This window comes from Mastacembelus armatus, chromosome 5 (assembly GCF_900324485.2).
Source record: "Mastacembelus armatus chromosome 5, fMasArm1.2, whole genome shotgun sequence".
Classification (NCBI taxonomy): Eukaryota; Metazoa; Chordata; class Actinopteri; order Synbranchiformes; family Mastacembelidae; genus Mastacembelus; species Mastacembelus armatus.
Window position 1 is genome coordinate 14,878,583 of NC_046637.1, and position 18,436 is coordinate 14,897,018.

Consider the following 18,436-nt stretch of genomic DNA (forward strand, 5'->3'; position numbering starts at 1 on the left):
CAATCCCAACATACAAGCTATAAAGCACACAGAAAATGTGAAAAGAAAGCACCTTAGTACAATACTGATGCAATAAACCACTGCAGTAAATGACATGATATTATGAACTAGAGCTATAAAGTGGAAGCTTTTTCTCTCTGCGCTGAGACCTTGATAGTCTGATGACATGGCACCCATGGGTTTAATACGCTAATAGATTTATCTCTCCAATCACCGGTCATTACAGTACTTCGTTCTCAGAAAAGTGGAAATTCTGGCAGTGAACAATATGCTCGGACGCGACCGCACGGAAGTGTATCTCGGGTGCGTCTTATCTTTTCATCATGTCGGAGATTACGTGAGTCTCTGACGGGGAATCTGGACCCGTTTCCATCGGTTTACGGTAAAGGATCGTCCCTTTTAGATCAGCCAAAGACACTCGGGCTCGCTTGCTGAAGTCATGAAGCTTCATGAGGAAGTCATCATTTCCAACTAGATAAATTAGAGGATTAATTGCGCTGTTCAAACATGCTAGACATCTACCAATCTGATGCGCAATATAGATGTCGCGGAAAATGGCGTGACAAATCCCATTTTGTTTCAAAATCCGAGTTTTTAGATTAACATTTCGAAACACGTGGTAAGGGATAAAACAGATGGAAAAAAGTATCACCGGAACCACGACCAATTTCAAACAGCGCTGTTTTAGCAGAGGGTTGACGTTGGCTTTTTTGGAGAGAACCACAACAACGTGTCCATAACAAACCAAAATGATAACCAGTGGTACAGCGAACCCCGTAACGGTCCAGACAGTGCTGTAAAGCAGGTATCTACTGATGAGGTCATTCGAGGTGGTGTCGAAACACGAGTCTGGTGACTCTAGATCATTCTTGTCAAAGAACATATCCGGAAGGATCTGAATAATGACCAAAAACCAGACCAAGGTGCTTATGGCCAGCGAGTGTCTGCTGTTGATTTTTTATCTCCTCTGGGAACTACTTGTTTCTCCTGCAAACAACCGAAGTAAATTAACTAAGACAATGCCCGCCCACTTCAGTGCTGCGAGGTAGATGTGATGCACGGCGACACATGCTTGTAAAAATTTAGAAAATATAACTAATCGATATTGCAGTCGTTTATTATTAAATCAGAGGATTTATTCCTCGGGAAATTACATCATTCCAAACTGTTATACACGCACAGCCACCGGCCTGGGCCCTATGGTCAAATACTGATAATAAATCATTTTTACAACAATGTGGATTATGGATTGATATTTGAATCAAGTGATATTCGTCATATAGCCTACATAAATTAATGGTTAGTACATACCCAACTTCGGAAAAGTGCATTAGCATGAAAATGCAGTGACACAAAGCAGCAGCCAACACAGCTGAACACTGACCACTTGATGATAACCAAGTCTGCACTGAAAACCCCCAACCCGCTCTCTCTTGAAAGAATATCCATCCATTATGTATACCTGCTTATTCCTATTTAGGGTCACAGGGATCTGCCGGAGCCTATCCCGGCTCTCTTTGGGCAAAAGGCAGGGGTACACCCTGGACAGGTCTCCAGTTCATTGCAGGGCTGAAAACACATCATCTCCAAAATATTGCTGTGTCTCTAGTGCTTGTTTCACCTCATCTACTACTTGTCTCAGATGGTAATTTGGTGACTATAAATTTGATCTAAAATATTTTCAAATTTGAACTTAAGTGACAACAGAAATCTGTAATAAAATTAAAAAATAAGGCCTAATTAAGGCCTTTATTAGTCATCAGGAATGTGCCCAGGCTAATGCAGGACAAAAACCACCCAACAAAATTTAAGTTTAATTGACACCAATTGTGATACAACAGGTTTTCTCCTCAGGACTGTTTACACCTGTTTACTGGCTGATGAAACGTCAGCCCTACAAACCTAAAAACTAATCCTCAAAAAGTGAAAATACACAATGAATTCAAAGGCCCAGTCTACGTTGGGAAAATGTGAAGCTGACTCTCCAAGCCCTACTCCAAGCCAATGAGTGACAGAGTATGTGTTGATAATGAAAAGTGGTTTGTGGTTTGTTGAAAAAGCCAAGTTGTGAGATTCATGTCCATGCTTGTGGAAATTACCTAGAAAGGTATCTTGTGTGTGCGTGTGTGCAGCCATGTGCATGTGTCTGTTTTAGGCTGCTTTTGTTTTTTTACACCTTTGAGCAAATACAGTTTGAAATATTTTTTTATTTGGCTATAAATATAATTTATCTGTCTACAAAGACTGCAGTATTGTGACAGACTAAGGGCTGCTATATTAAACCCAAGTGTCCAAAATTTACATTTCCTGAAATGTATGGATATGGGGCGGTTGAAGCTCCTGCTCTCTGAGAATTTTTACATTTTCTGAAATGTATGGATATGGGGCGGTTGAAGCTCCTGCTCTCCAAGAATTTTACTCAGTGACTTTATTAGATCCATGACCATGTATGGTGCCCTAGTAGGTGGCATATGACTTAAAGGCTTGTTGTGAATAGCTGGCTCAGTGGTATAAACAGGAATGTGTGGTACAATAAGGAACTACTTTTAGTGTCCAACATTTCTGTGGCTCATTGAAATGGTCTCTGGTTGGACTAAAGCCAGAATAAAATAATTAATGGCATACTTCATAATTCTGCACAAATAAGATATTTTAGAAGTAGTTAATGTGTACCACTAGTCTGTACAATGTGATGTAAATGATGCCTTGTATATGACAAAATACAGGAACTTAGGCAAGATATTAGGAGTGTGAAATATCATTCTTAATGGTTGCAAAATCACTTTCCCGTTCTTCCAGGTTGTGTATAGTTTATAGAACAGATCTGTGTTGTAACGGAAAATAAAATGTACAGTTTTTAATTTTTGGCCACTTAGGTGTAATAACAAACAACGAAATGTAAACACAATATATACATAATGTCATCTTATAAAGCTATGGCTGATGTGCATTCAGTAATTATATTCATCAAATAGTATAATAAGGTACTCTGTTTTGGTCTCCACCAGCTCCTTAGAAAAATACTGGGCTGGTTAAACACTAAATGCCCCACTGTGTTCATCATCTAGTTGGTACTTCTGTCTGCTCTTTGGTGCTGGGCAAGTAGTGTACAGAGGATTTATCAAAGCCTTTTCAGCTGTGTGTGGCTTCTGAAAACTGATGTTGAACCAAAAACTTAAACCAAAAACAATGAGCTACAGCTACGATCTTTGTAGGAAACTGGTTTCTGCTGTTTTCTGAGCTCTAAAGCCAAGCACCAGGCTTCAAAACAACATATATAAAATAAAATAATATTGGGGAACATAAGGTTAACTTTGGCTTGTTTTTAAATTTGAATACAGATTACAGCATTCGTTTTTATTATGCACTTACACATTTGCACATCTGAATCAACACAGCTATAGGTAAATTTAAGTTTCCTATCCTGATTAAAGAATTTCCATAATTTTGAAACCATTTTCTGGACTGTCAAATTATTCAGTGTATATTCGTTCCCTTCCCCTCTCTTCTTCTCCTCCCACCTCACATGTATATTCCACCATTTAATGTCAGTAACCTTGTGCTCTCTCTCTCCCCTTGTTTGTGCTCTCTCCCTCTCTCTCTGTTCTCTCTCTGTACCTTCTGCAGGTGTCCCTGGTCCTGGAGCTGTATATCGCTGATGTGCAGTTACTGGCCCCAGCAACCTGCAGTGTCTATTTTTGTTGTTTATTGTTGCTGTTCTTTTCTCTCTGCTCTATCCACTCTCCCCAACTGGTCGAGGCAGATGGCCGCCCAAACTGAGCCTGGTTCTGCTGGAGGTTTTTTCTTCCATTAAAGGAAGTTTTTCCTCTCCACTGTCGCTTGTGCTTGCTCATAAGGGATTTGTTGGGTTTTTAGTTTAAGTTTTTGTAAAGTGCCTTGAGATGATTTGTATTGTGGTATAAGTGGTTAGTTTCATTAACTGGTGGAATATACATGTGAAGGGGGAGGAGAGGAAGAGAGGGAAGGGAGTGTTAGGGTTAGGGTAGGGGAGCTCAGTGCATCGATGGTCCTCGGGCAGTCTAGGCCTATAGCAGCATAACTAAGGGATGGTTCAGGGTTGCCTGAAGCCAGCCCTAACTATACGCTTTGTCAAAGAGGAAGGTTTTATGTCTAGCCTTAAAAGTACAGATTGTCTGCCTCCTGAACCCAGGCTGGGAGCTGGTTCCACAGGAGACCTGCACTCTGAGAGCGAATTGGTCAATTGGGATAATATGGAACTATGAGGTCTTTAAGGTATGAAGGAGCTTGATCATGAAGGGATTTGTATGTGTGGAGAAGGATTTTAAATTCTATTCTATATTTTACAGGGAGCCAATGAAGAGAAGCTAATATAGGAGAAATATGATCTCTCTTGCTAGTTCCTGTCAGGAGGCTGGAAGCGGTATTCTGGATTAACTGGAGGCTTTTTATGGAGATACTGGGACATCCAGATAGTAATGAGTTACAGTAGTCTAGCCCTGAGATGAACAAATGCATTGACTAGTTTTTCTGCATCATTTTGAGACAGGATGTTCCTAATTTTGGCAATGTTGTGCAGGTGAAAGAAGACACTTCTAGAGATTTCTTTTATGTGTGAGTTAAAGGACATGTCCAGGTCAAAAATAACTCCAAGGTTTTTCAAAACTTGACTCACCCCTGTGGTCCTGACTCCAAGAAATGCAGGAGAGGAAAATATTTGCTTTGTACATCAAGCTTGCTTGTATTGGCAGGGTAATGAAAAAAAGTGAGATCATGCAGTGTGAAATGTTTTAAACTGCTGAGGTCAGTTGGCTAAAAGTAGTGCTCACAGATGTTTGATCTTGACACTGTTTTAGGTTTAAAATCTTGAAGCCTCTGGCAAGCCTCTGGCTCCAAGTGTTCATACGCCTGTTGACCTGCATTTTACATCAACTTCACATGAAATAGCTGAAAACGAAGCCAAAAAAGGGAAAACTTTTGTCCAGGATGTCACACACACCGACTTTGCAGCAGCACCCTGCTAGTTTCACCAGAAGGTTGAGGGTTGGTGCATTTATCAGTGGGCCTCTGCAGATCACTAACGCACAGAGAAACAGACATCACCCCTCCCTCAAGGCAGTAGCAGAGCTGGGAACAGGAAGGCTGAAATACCTGTCCCTCCTCCAATTTCCTGCCATTGATCTCAAACTCAGCACGTTCTGACCTGATTATAGTAAAGGGAGGAACGGGGGAAGAAGAGGGGGTGTTTGGTGTAATCATTGTATTACTTCTGTGCCAAGTATGAAGTGAAGTATGTGAAGCCTGCGCAGACAAATATCCCATCATTAGTATAAGAGCATTAGCAAGAAATTCTTGGTCACATGGTGCAACAAGTGTTATCAGGAATTAATTAAATCATTGTTTAATGAAATCACTTTAAACAATGGTGTCTGTACCAAACAACAGAAAAATACATATCCAGACATGTCCATTTTTGAAACAGTGAAGAGCTTGCATTTACAATTTATTACATATGCAACAGTATTGTGAAGTCAACTAGAAAGGCTCTTATGCTGAGGAATAACTGTTAAGTAACAGTAGTAGTAGCAGTTACAGTAATAGCAGTGGTAGATGTAGTAGTCATTGTTTTCTGTCCAAAACCCAGGGAACGTCTACTCTCCCCTACTCCCACTGGCAGACTGCAGTCGGATGAGGCCACAGCAGAACGGACCGAGCCTCAGGGCCTAAACCAAGGACAAGCAAGTAAAAAACGGACTACATCCACTGATGTGGCTGTGCTGGTTGTCTCACACTAATCTCAGCTGGTCTCCATAATTACTAAAGCTTCCTCCTCCTAAACCTCTGGTTAGACCTCAGACTCAAACCCAGAACCTAAATTAATCTCAAGATTTCTTTTCCACCACTGCAAACACTACTGTTAGACTGTTATGTTTTATTTGTTAATTCAGCTAGATCAGTTCTCCATCCATTTCCCCCTATGTAAACAGCATGTATATAACATGTATATAGCTGAATAAATCTTAAAAGGACAACTATGACTGGCATCATTAATGATATTTCACACAGTAAATACGTCACTGAATCGGGAGAACTCACCCTCAGATTGTAGACTGATGTACTGTATTACTCATTAATTGATTTGTTGATCTGCTACAAAAGGATCTGGTGCCCCATCTTAATAAACCATAAAAAGGTTTATTAAGATGGTTTATGATATTCATAATTCATGAACCAGACAAAATAAACCTTCATGTTCGATACATATATATATATTTAAATTTGCTACACTATTTGGTGATTTGTGCGTGGGCCGGAACAAATGAAATTACTGTGTGAAATACATTAAAATAACAGCCAGTTCTTATCAGACAAAATTGGAGCCCCCTTTGTGTTCACAGACCCACTGGTTAAACTAACCACTGTCTGCTGCTGTGAGTTGATGTGAGTTTAGCGTAAAACTTAATATGGGCGTTGCTGTTTCACATTATAATGCTTCAAAGTGAGTCTAAAGGCTAAAAAGTCCTGCACTCAAAGAAATGAAATATGCATGTTGTTTGCATTATGTAGTTGTTTTATGGTGAAACTACTAAATAATTGTAATTTTTGTGATAAAATCAAGGCAGTTTCGTGGTATTAACATAATAGTATGTGAATTCAAAGCTACAAAATATTGCCGATTAGAACCAACGTAAGTCACTCACTTAAAACGCACTGCAGGCCTTAAACCAAATAAACAATGTCCCAAGACGCTTTCCGTACTTCTGGTCGCACATGCGCATTTCACACCAAAGGGGGCGCCATTTTGCAGGAGCTGTACCATGCGCTTGGTCAGACATCAGGTGATCCCTGTGTAATCCATCACCTTTTCACCCATTATTTGGTAAGTACAGAAATCTGTAAAATATTTTAAAATAGTAGTGAGTTAGTTACAATAGAACGGATCTATTTTATGTGCTGTGCGATTGGTCAAATATTTTGAAAATACATGTTAAAAACTATTTTAAACTGTTCTATAAATGGCGACCCGCCCGCGTGACGGTGAATTTATGGTTCGCTTTTACTGATTTCGGTCAGTTCTCAATGAGTTATACAACATGTTATTCTTTAGAAAAGCCCATGAAACCACAATTATACGAATTCGCTCTGGAACACTGTTTCTTTTGTTTGGGTATGCCATTTTTCACTGTGTAGAAAAGAGGGGGTGACATGTAAGCTAACAGTTAATGGTGACTTAATACGGGTGCATCTCAATAAATTACAATATCATGGAAAAGTTTAAAACCAGAGTCAAACCAAGAATTTTTCCTTTATCAGAAATTATAGTTCATTTTAAATTAATTTTTGAAGGGGAGTGCAAACTTTTGCACTTCTGTAATTTTCATTGTTTTACTATATTTTTTTATACAATCCTGGACCTTTTCTGAAGAGGGCTGGTACATTTTTACTCACCGACTGCGCATTAAATTTTGTGCAGGACTAAACTTAACCCTAACTATGAAATGGTAAAAAGAGCAGAATGTTGTTTTTTTTTTCTCAACAAAATATTGGAACATTTGTACTAGTTAAGTGTGCATTACAATTTATGATGATGAAAAAAACATCTAGTTCTTTTTGCCATTTCCTGTTTAGGGTTAAGTTTGCATCCCCTAGCCCTAAACAATATTTAATGCACAATCATCCTGTAAAAATGTACTAGCTCAATGTGGGTAAGGGTAAGCAGACTGGAATAGAATATGTCATGATGTAGAAATAAAACAAGTTAAACCATTTTATGTGTTTTATTTAAGAACTGTTATCTTTGTCTGTGTATGTGTGTACGGAAATCCATAGTGTAATTTTTTTTAATGGCAATTTAAGTAACTGTGATTCTTCACTGTTAGCATTCATATACAGATCTCACATTCAATGAAAATTATTTTTTGGCTTGCTTTACTGTGTGATCAAGCCTGTATTGATAAATTCTGGATTTCAGATTTGTCTGGAAATGGCTCATCAAATGGATGCAAAGCTAGTGGTTTTGCTTCTTAATTCAAAACCCTGTAATTGCTGTAGATTTAAGGTACATTGGAACAACTGATACAGAAATATACAAGTGTCTTAACTGTTATTAGAATGAAGTAATTTTATGAATCATTGCTGACCACTAATGCTTGCATCTCTCTTTTTAGGTTATGAATGTGGAGGTGCAAACAATGTTCTGAAACTGTATCTACAAGGTACCAATTAATAAAACACTACAAATTGAAGCATGGCCATTATGGTCAGAGACACTCCTATCCATGCATATACTATGAATGGCCATGCTCATTTAAAACGTGGAATGGTCTTAAAAGTCATTTGAGTCGATATCATATAGATGGTTTACATGTAAAAAGTGCAGAACTAGTAACATTTACATGCTTTTTGTGTCCTGGAAGTGTTATATTATCTAGTAAAGAGTACTTTTCTCATATCAACAACCACCTGAAACGATATGAAACTGTCAGTTGTATGTTTCAGAACTGTTCTTTTCAAACTAATATATATGCAACTTTTAAGTCCCATAAGAACAGGAAGCATGCCAATTACACAGTAAAGGACTTTAAAATTGGAGTAGTTAAAGGTGGTGATGCAAACAATGAAGATCAATTATGTGAAGAACCCTCAGGTGATCTTGAAGACAGTGCTTCTGATTTAGGTTGTCACCATTCGATTGACTCTTATACAGAGAATGAAAACCTGCAAGACACAGTAAGTAAAAAATTGGCATCTGTCCTCTTGAAATTGGAAGTTTTGTCACATGTGCCAACTTCTGCAATTGATGAGTTGCTGGAAGAACTGCACTTTATTTTTACCTCAGCTGCAGTGCCTTTATCAACCGGTACAGCTGTTGATGTTTTCAAAAAACATGACATTCAGATTGATCAGTCAGTAATTAATGAACTGAGTCTAGCTATTTCTACTGATAATCCTTTAATTAAAGCTATAGCTAAAGGTGGTCCACTATCCTCAGCTTTTAAACGACACCAGTACTGGAAGGAACATTTTAAGGTTGTGGAACCTGTCGAGTATGTACTAGAAGGAAGAGCTAACAAAACCTTTCAGTATGTTCCCTTACTAAAGTCTCTACAGCAGCTGCTCAGTCGTGATGATATAGTTGATAAGGTTGTTGATAATCATGCAGCCCGTTCTGCAAATGTTAACCACTATGTGTCTTTTCAGGATGGTGAGCATTTCAAGAATAATGTTTTTTTTTCAGGTGGTGATTTACGTATTTCTCTGTGTTTGTACATTGATGACTTTGAGGTTTGCAACCCATTGGGAACGTCACGCAAGAAACACAAACTTTGTGCAGTTTACTGGATTTTAGGTAACTTGCCTCCTGGTAGTAGCTCAGCCCTGTCCTCAATCTACCTAGCATTGTTGTGCAAAAGTGACTGCGTTAGAACGTATGGTTATAAGAGAATATTTGAGCCTTTGTTGCATGATTTAGTGACCTTGGAGCAGCAAGGGCTCTTTGTTCCACATCTGGGGTCTTTTATCAAGGGCACAGTAAAGTGTGTTGTTGCTGATAATCTGGGAGCTCATGGGCTAGCTGGATTTGTGGAGAGTTTCTCAGGAAAATATTTCTGTCGATTTTGTACAGCTCAGCTTTGTGACATTCAGTCGCAGGAAGTGAAATCTGGAATTTTTGAGCACAGAACTAAGCAAGTTCATCAGCTTCACATCAGTACAGCTCAGGAAAAAGGGGTAAGCTGCTTTGGTGTAAGAACAGCTTGTGTTTTAACTGACAGTCTGTCTCACTTTAATGTGGTAAGTGGTTACCCCCCAGACATTGTGCACGACCTTTTTGAGGGCATAGTTCCTGTAGAACTAGCACTGTGCATTAAGGTGCTTTTGTCTAAGAAGTTGTTCACTCTTGAGGACCTTAATAATCTTATTCATTCATTTCCATACAAAGGGGGGGACAAAACTAACCGCCCTCATTTGTTACCAAAAAATTTACAAAGCAAACACACAACAGGAGGCAACGCCCACGAAAACTGGTGTCTACTGCGATTACTTCCTTTCATTGTTGGAATATTTGTTCCCGATGATGAACCTGCTTGGCAGGTGATTTTGGATTTAAAGGATATTGCAGAATTAGTTGTTGCTCCTGTTCATACTTTGGAATCAATTGCATATTTGGAGTGCAAAATCTCAGAGCATAGAGAACGTTATCAGAAACTTTTTCCCAATCAAAAGCTGCTGCCTAAACATCATTTTCTGGAGCACTATCCAGAAATGATTAAATGTTTTGGTCCTCTTGTAACATTATGGACCATGCGGTTTGAGGCAAAACACAGCTTTTTTAAGCAGGTTGTCAGGCATACAAATAACTTCAGGAACATACCATTTTCATTAGCAGCAAAACATCAGTTAATGGTGGCCTATAATATGCTTCATCCTGACAGTGAAAAGTCTTCCTTGGAGGTTGCACAAATCTGAAAAGTCTCCATTGATATCCTTACTGAGAATGTTGTTCATAAACTGACCCAGAGGTACCCTGAAATCACCGCTGTAAACCTTGCCCAGAGTGTCACCAGTAATGGCATTAACTACAAAAAAGGCATGATAGTTGTGCATGGATCATGTGGAGGTCTGCCAGAGTTCTCAGAAATTATTCAGCTGTGTATTGTAAAAGACAATTTGAGTCTTATCATTAGAAAACTGTGCTCATGGTACAGAGCACACTACAGAGCCTTTGAATTGCATCCAACAAGTGAGTTTGCAGTGGTAGATTTGATGGACCTTCCTGACCAGTATCCTTTGGCTGACTACAAAGTCGGATCTCTACGAATGGTGACTTTAAAAAGATTTGTACATATGACAGGTAATTTGTTCTCTTAGAATAAATGTAAAAAAAATGTTATTATAAAATATTCATTGTTGAATGCAATACATTTGGTCATTATGTTAATACATTGTCATATTAAAATTCAATCACTAAATCACTGGTAATTGCGCATTACTAAGGAAAATGCCATTTTTTTCTTTTCAGATTGAATACAAGATGGCTGCAACTCTGAGGGTCATACTTGGAGTTGACAATGCATCAAAGTTAACCCTACCCTCGGGGATACCTGACTCAGTGGACGATCTTAAAGGAGAGATCAGAAGACACTTTGGCTTGTCAGGAAATTTTAGACTGCAGTATAGAGACATTGAATTTGACAATGAGTTTGTGAACTTGACATTGACTTCAGAAATCAAAGACAAGAGCACAATTAAACTTATTTACTTGCCAGATGAGACGGGCACAAGCGCTCACCATTCAGCTCCACAAGTGTTAGATGATAGTTCTTCATTGTCCTCAGCAGCAGATACAGACATTCTTTCCTCCCCTGAATCTTCATCAGGTTCCTCCCTTAGATCGCAGCCATGGCCCCAAACCTTTCAAATACCTCAGTTCAGCTATGAGGTAGAGATCCAGTTACAAAAGGCCAACCACTCTTTCCACAACAATGGCACACTTCTGAATCCAAATACTAAACTTAAATCAGATATACTAGATGGTCTGGCATCAGAAATAGTCAAATACAAAGTTTATCCTTCAAGTGCAGATTTGGATGATGTAGCTCAGGCTCTAGTAATGAGGTATCCCTGTTTAAAGGAACAAGGCTCAGTCACTGGCTACTATGGATGGAAAATAAGTTTGAAGTACAAAATGGCCAACTACCGCACTAGATTGAGGAATATTGGCTGCCCAGAGTTGAGCATAAATGCTGTCAAAGAAAAGCGGAGTTCCATGAGTCAAGGTCCAAACCAGGTGAAGAAGCCACGGAAAGCGGAAGTCAATTACTGTCCAGAGTATCCTTCAGGTGAAACTAAAGAAAGTCTCGAGGAAGAAAGGCAAGCACTTGTATTGGAGGTAAAGAAAAAGAACAACCAACACCTAATCAAACATAAAATGGAAAGAACCTTTGCCTATAGACGTCAGGAAGTCATCAAGGATATGCCCTTCATAGCAGACTTCTAAAACAGATGGCCAGCTCTGTTTTCTGAGAGCGAGGTAATGTGTTGATCCTTTGTGGTTTAATTTTACTTGTATATTCATCAAATCATAACCCCTCATTTTCACAAAACATGAACTGATGAGTGTTGTGGTGTTCTAAATATTGAGCAAATGGATAAAATGGAAAACTTAATCACTTTAATCAATGACAATATATTTCAGGTAAACGCAGAATTCACCCGCATCACCACAGTACCTCTGCTGTCGACCTTTATGTCCCGACTGGATCACTACTCCAGCCAACTAATTAGGGTGTTCAAAAAGAAGGGGGGTACAGCAGGACGCCATATCACCCTCAACATGGCAACCATGGATAGGGTATGTAGTCTGTTAGCTTGTGTAGTTTGGGCACTGACTGCGGATTTAAAATGTGCGCCAAACATGATTACACTTGTTTGTTACTGTTATTCTCCTCTCAGCTTATTTCTGTATCTCTGTTTCTCTTTCATTATCTCTCTTTTTTGTTCTCTCTCAGTTCAAATATGCTTTATTAGCATGATCATGATGATATTCCAATACATTATTTCCAAAGCAAACAACTATGAACATACAGTGGGTACGGAAAGTATTCAGACCCCTTTAAAATTTTCACTCTTTGTGTCATTGCAGCCATTTGCCAAAATCAAAAAAGTTCATTTTATTTCTCATTAATGTACACTCAGCACCCCATCTTGACAGAAAAAAACAGATATGTAGAAATTTTTGCAAATTTATTAAAAAAGAAAAACTGAAATATCACATGGTCATAAGTATTCAGACCCTTTGCAGTGACACTCATATTTAACTCACATGCTGTCCATGTCTTCTGATCCTCCTTGAGATGGTTCTGCTCCTTCATTGGAGTCCAGCTGTGTTTAATTAAACTGATTGGACTTGATTAGGAAAGGCACACACCTGTCTATATAAGACCTTACAGCTCACAGTGCATGTCAGAGCAAATGAGAATCATGAGGTCGAAGGAACCGCCCAAGGAGCTCAGAGACAGAATTGTGGCAAGGCACAGATCTGGCCAAGGTTACAAAAGAATTTCTGCAGCACTCAAGGTTCCTAAGAGCACAGTGGCCTCCATAATCCTCAAATGGAAAAAGTTTGGGACGACCAGAACTCTTCCTAGACCTGGCCGTCCAGCCAAACTGAGCAATCGTGGGAGAAGAGCCTTGGTGAGGAGAGGTAAAGAAGAACCCAAAGATCACTGTGGCTGAGCTCCAGAGATGCAGTAGGGAGATGGGAGAAAGTTCCACAGAGTCAACTATCACTGCAGCCCTCCACCAGTCGGGGCTTTATGGCAGAGTGGCCCGACAGAAGCCTCTCCTCAGTGCAAGACACATGAAAGCCCGCATAGAGTTTGCCAAAAAAACACATGAAGGACTCCCAGACTATGAGAAATAAGATTCTCTGGTCTGATGAGACCAAGATTGAACTTTTTGGTGTTAATTCTAAGCGGTATGTGTGGAGAAAACCAGGCACTGCTCATCACCTGCCCAATACAATCCCTACAGTGAAACATGGTGGTGGGAGCATCATGTTGTGGGGGTGTTTTTCAGCTGCAGGGACAGGACGACTGGTTGCAATTGAAGGAAAGATGAATGTGGCCAAGTACAGAGATATCCTGGAAGAAAACCTCTTCCAGAGTGCTCAGGACCTCAGACTGGGCTGAAGGTTCACCTTTCAACAGGACAATGACCCTAAGCACACAGCTAAAATAACAAAGGAGTGGCTTCAGAACAACTCTGTGACCGTTCTTGACTGGCCCAGCCAGAGCCCTGACCTAAACCCAATTGAGCATCTCTGGAGAGACCTGAAAATGGCTGTCCACCAACGTTCACCATCCAGCCTGACAGAACTGGAGAGGATCTGCAAGGAAGAATGGCAGAGGATCCCCAAATCCAGGTGTGAAAAACTTGTTGCATCATTCCCAAGAAGACTCATGGCTGTACTAGCTCAAAAGGGTGCTTCTACTCAATACTGAGCACAGGGTCTGAATACTTATGACCATGTGATATTTCAGTTTTTCTTTTTTAATAAATTTGCAAAAATTTCTACATTTCTGTTTTTTTCTGTCAAGATGGGGTGCTGAGTGTACATTAATGAGAAATAAAATGAACTTTTTTGATTTTGGCAAATGGCTGCAATGACACAAAGAGTGAAAATTTTAAAGGGGTCTGAATACTTTCCATACCCACTGTACGTTTGGCTTTCATTGAGCTGTTTCTTATCGCTCTCATTCCTTATTGGCCCATTAGCTCCTCCTGATTTGTTTACTTATCTATGTCTTTATAGGTGTGCCTGCTCTGGCTTTTTAATAGATATTAATACGTAGCACTAAACCTGTAACTTTTAGCATATCTACAAAGACAAAAATCATTTGCTGGTCTCCCACAGAATCCCAGTGTGGAAGTACGACGGGAATGCATCCTTAAAGCACTGTGTGTCTACTTAAATGAAAAGCCTGACTGCCTTATTAAAGAGTACTTGGTAAGTTTTCTGTGCAGTTCTGTGTAATTGTCATTTATTCATTCATTTCTGAATTGACACAAACTTAGTAGTAGATTACACTGGATAACAAAGATTTTTTTGAATACGTTCAAGTGTATCTTTTTGTTTTTTTTGTTTTTTTTTTTCAGGAGAAAATTTTGGAAAGAAAATTTGTCCAGTGTTATTTACACTTGAAATATCTTTCTCATGAGTCGACATGGCAAATTTTTCAGTTAGAACCTCTTAGAGCTGTTGATATTTGCTTGTTATGCTAGACTGATTTGATTGATTGACAGCCAGTGCTGACAGTGCAACATAAAATCTTCCAACAAGGGCCAAATAGTACTCATTTTGCGCTTCTTGGAAATGAGGGTATGTTACTTTCTGTTTCTTTTGAGTTAAACCAAGACCTGTAAAGACGTCATATTAGACTTGACATTGAAATTAATAGTTTTTTTGTTTTGTTTTTTGAGGATATTGATCTGGAGGCAGAGAGAGAGAGGGAACAAATGCTCTTGGGAGTCTATGCTGTCCGACAGGAAGGAGCAGAACCTACCGATTCACCCAATGTTGGTGTTGTCATCGAAGGATGTGAAGTGCTGCAGGATTTGAGAGATGTGGCAAGTGGATGTGCGCTTCTGCTTGGCCTCATCTATTGTCTAAACCTGAGCTATCCCAAGGACCTGAAGTATACATTTGAGTTTCTTCAGAAAGTTCTGATGGAGTTGGATGGGAAAAAGCTGTCCATTAAAGTGCAAATCCTCAAAAACAAACTTCATGAGTAATGTTATCTGTGTACTGCAGTACACAGCGATTCTAGACCATAAAAGGAGCATATTTGGATTTTGGACAGCTTCTGTATAAGCAAACTGTAAGCTAGAGACAACATTGATTGATTTCAAATAATTTTGGGACCATAACCTGCAAAAATTCAAAAACATTTGCTGATTTCAGTATCCGGCTGTGAGGGGATATCACCGAAAATATACAATTCATATAACACTTCTTGGACTGAATTTTATTGGACTTCTGTCCTGACTGGACACACACAAATTATGTCAGAAAATTGACTTTTGATTGAACCATAAAACCAGACATATTCTGTGTGCAGTTTCATAGGGCACATCTTTGAGTTTTGAGTGACTTTTTTTTTTAAATCAAAGTATTCTCTGCTATTTCTGTTTTTTTTTTTTTTTTTTTCTTGTATGGGAATCCTGAGACTTGATTTAAAAACAAACTTTTCCATTATTAGGTTGGGGCTATAAAATGTGTACTTTGTGGAAAAGGGTTATTTTAGTGTGTGCCTGTCAGTCAATTTAAGTTTAAAAGTATATAACATTTAAAAGTAAAAGTACATAAAAAGTGCATAACTTTAAAAGTACATAACTGTTTTGTACATGTAGGTCTTTTAAAAAGTTGACGTGTTTTAGTTCTGTATTTGCCTTCTCGATGCACAGGGTTATAACCAGGAAAGATATTTACAGTTTAGTTTTAACTATAACATGCACGTGCAAAATGTTATATTCAGGGCAACAGCACTTCCCACTTTGGTACTCACTTCCCAAATTCAGTAAAATGTTTACATAGTTTGAAAAGCAATTATTTGTAATTTTTTTTTTTTTTTGCAATTTTAGTTTTTTTTTTTTTAATCATTTTGTAAATTTTCTGTACATGTTTATTTACCTAATTGGTACCTGGTACCTTTTTAGATGGGATTTGGCAAAATTGCAGTACAATGTTTGGCAAATTACTCTGTTTCTGATTGGAACTCTTTATTAAAGTCCAGTGAAGTTACTTGAGTTGTATTTATTCCACCCAATGCATTAAACAGAGCAAATATGTTTCATTCATACAAAGCACAGTCAACAAAATCATACAGCATTAAAGTAGGTAGTTTGTGTTTAATAAATTGAACATAACTGTGTCAGGTTAATTCAACATGCCTTAAATAAACTGAAGATAATAGCATCAAGTTAATTCAACATATCTGCATGAGGTAGCCTTTAATTAATAAAGTGTAGTTACACTAACTTAAAAACATGATGTTGCATTTAATTTGCTATTATTTTTACTAGTTATTCAACCAACTTTTGTGGGACCGGTTGACATAACTAACTTAATTAAATACAACATTTCATTTCTTTGAGTGTGTTAGGGTGCATTTGTTACCGCAGGCAGTGAAATAAATGCTTTAACATAAACTTTAATCCTGTGATGAGAGCCACCACTCTCTCTTGTTCCTAAACTGTATTAAATTAAAGGCTTCTTGTCGTTGAGGTACAGCCTGCGTATCTCCAGCCTGTAGCTTCCTCTTCTTCAGAAAAATGATCTGCGCGTATTCCGCACAGATCAGAGGGATCTGAAATTCCCCCAGTTAAACTGTCCAGATTAGCTACTTGGTCGTTTAACAAACCACTTTAGTAGCTGGTGGAATGACACAGTTATTGTGAATTAAGCCTGTTGATAAAGAAACTTTGTCCCATTAAAGGCACAGACGCCGTTCCTGCAAATGCTGAGACTGATTATTGAATCTGCATTGTCTTTGTTCTTGCTGCTGTGAAAGCTGACTTTAGTTGTTAACCCTTTGAGCGCCAGAGGAGACTGCCCTCTGAAGGAACGACCGAAGAGCGAGACTCAAAGGGGCGGTACTAAACGCCTCCTTTTGATGACATCGTCACTACGTCGACGTCTGACTTTTGAACTCTCCCAAAGCAAAACAACTGTCCACCTAGTGGTCAGTGTAGTAAGTATGTAGTAGTAAGTATGAGTAAAAGCACCGTGCTAAACTAGTGTAGATCCTGTTGAGGAGGGTTCCACTTCCTGTTGGATCAGGTCCTTCAGTCACACGTTCACATCTCGTCCTCAGACTGGCCTTATGTTGATCAAAAACCTACTGCAGACCAGAGTCCACTGGAAGACAAGAAACAATATCTGTGACTGTCAATCAAACTTTGGCATTTGGTACTTTGGTGCACTTAACGTCTTGGCTTTAACACTGCAACTGTTTCCGGGTAAGTGAATCACTTCCTATTGCAAGCGTGTCGTGTTGTGTGTTGTATAGTTCGTCTACAGATTAGCAACAGACTAGCTATAGTCTAACACACATTAAAACTAACTAAACTCTCTAAACAATTCATTAACTTCTACATTCCGGTGCTACTCAAGTACCTTTCTATTTTGACTTAGCATTCGTTAGCCTACCAGTTAGCTTAGCTAGCTAGTAACATGGCTTCTCCCTCTCTCTCTTTCCTGCTTTCCTGCAATAAATTAATAATAATAATAATACATTGTATTTATAAAGCACTTTACATTTTAAGAAAAAATCTCAAAGTGCTACAAAAAAAAAGAAATCATAATGACATACAACAACAACTCATGACATACAACAACTCAGTTAAAATCAGCTGCCAGCTAAAAAATTTTAAACACTAAAGGTATTAAACATTAAAACATTTTTTAAAAAGGTATGTTTTTAGGCCATTTTTAAAAGCATCAGACGTTTGTGAAGCCCTCAGATGATCAGGGAGGGCATTCCATAGGCAGGGGGCAGCTGTGCAGAAAGCTCTGTCCCCACCCAATGGTGCGTGTCTTAGTCCTAGGAGGAAGGAGCCGATGTGTATTTCTGGAACGTAGAGAGCGTGCTGAGATCTGTGGAGTAAGAAGTTCCTTGAGATAGATTGGGGCATCAGCATACATACACTGGTATGTGAGGAGAGAAACTTTATACTCAATCCGAGCTGAAACGGGAAGCCAATGTAGAGATTTGAGGATTGGTGTGATATGTTCATATTTACGCACTCTCATCAGGATCCCAGAGGCACAATTCTGAACATGCTGGAGTTTCTGAATGCTCTTATTGGGAATCCCAATCAGAAGTGCATTGCAGTAATCAAGTCTCGAGGAGACAAAGGCATGGTCGAGTTTCTCAGCATCACATAAAGAGAGTGT

General features: G+C 38.9%; 2 protein-coding genes across 3 annotated transcripts; one reads left to right on the plus strand and one right to left on the minus strand.

The window, feature by feature from the left end:
* Nucleotides 1-310: 310 nt before the first annotated feature.
* Nucleotides 311-955, minus strand: LOC113130102 (P2Y purinoceptor 1-like; the record flags this gene model as incomplete). The annotated part of the gene is made up of 1 exon (XM_026306420.1): nucleotides 311-955. A coding segment is annotated over one exon (645 nt), but the record flags the coding sequence as incomplete, so codon positions are not given.
* Nucleotides 956-10,291: 9,336 nt separating this feature from the next.
* LOC113130707 (uncharacterized) lies at nucleotides 10,292-15,604 on the plus strand. Of its 2 annotated transcripts, XR_003295729.1 has the most exons (5): nucleotides 10,292-10,831; nucleotides 11,000-12,010; nucleotides 12,176-12,331; nucleotides 14,396-14,488; nucleotides 14,962-15,604. XR_003295729.1 is itself a non-coding variant. In XM_026307527.1 (3 exons), exon 2 carries the CDS (start codon nucleotides 11,012-11,014, stop codon nucleotides 11,975-11,977), a length of 966 nt encoding a protein of 321 aa, XP_026163312.1. In that variant the 5' UTR covers nucleotides 10,292-10,831; nucleotides 11,000-11,011; the 3' UTR covers nucleotides 11,978-12,010; nucleotides 12,176-12,422. The 2 variants fall into 2 exon arrangements, 1 of the variants encoding a protein (XP_026163312.1); XM_026307527.1 differs by lacking the exons at nucleotides 14,396-14,488; nucleotides 14,962-15,604 and having other exon boundaries at nucleotides 12,176-12,422.
* The last annotated feature ends 2,832 nt before the right edge of the window (nucleotides 15,605-18,436 follow it).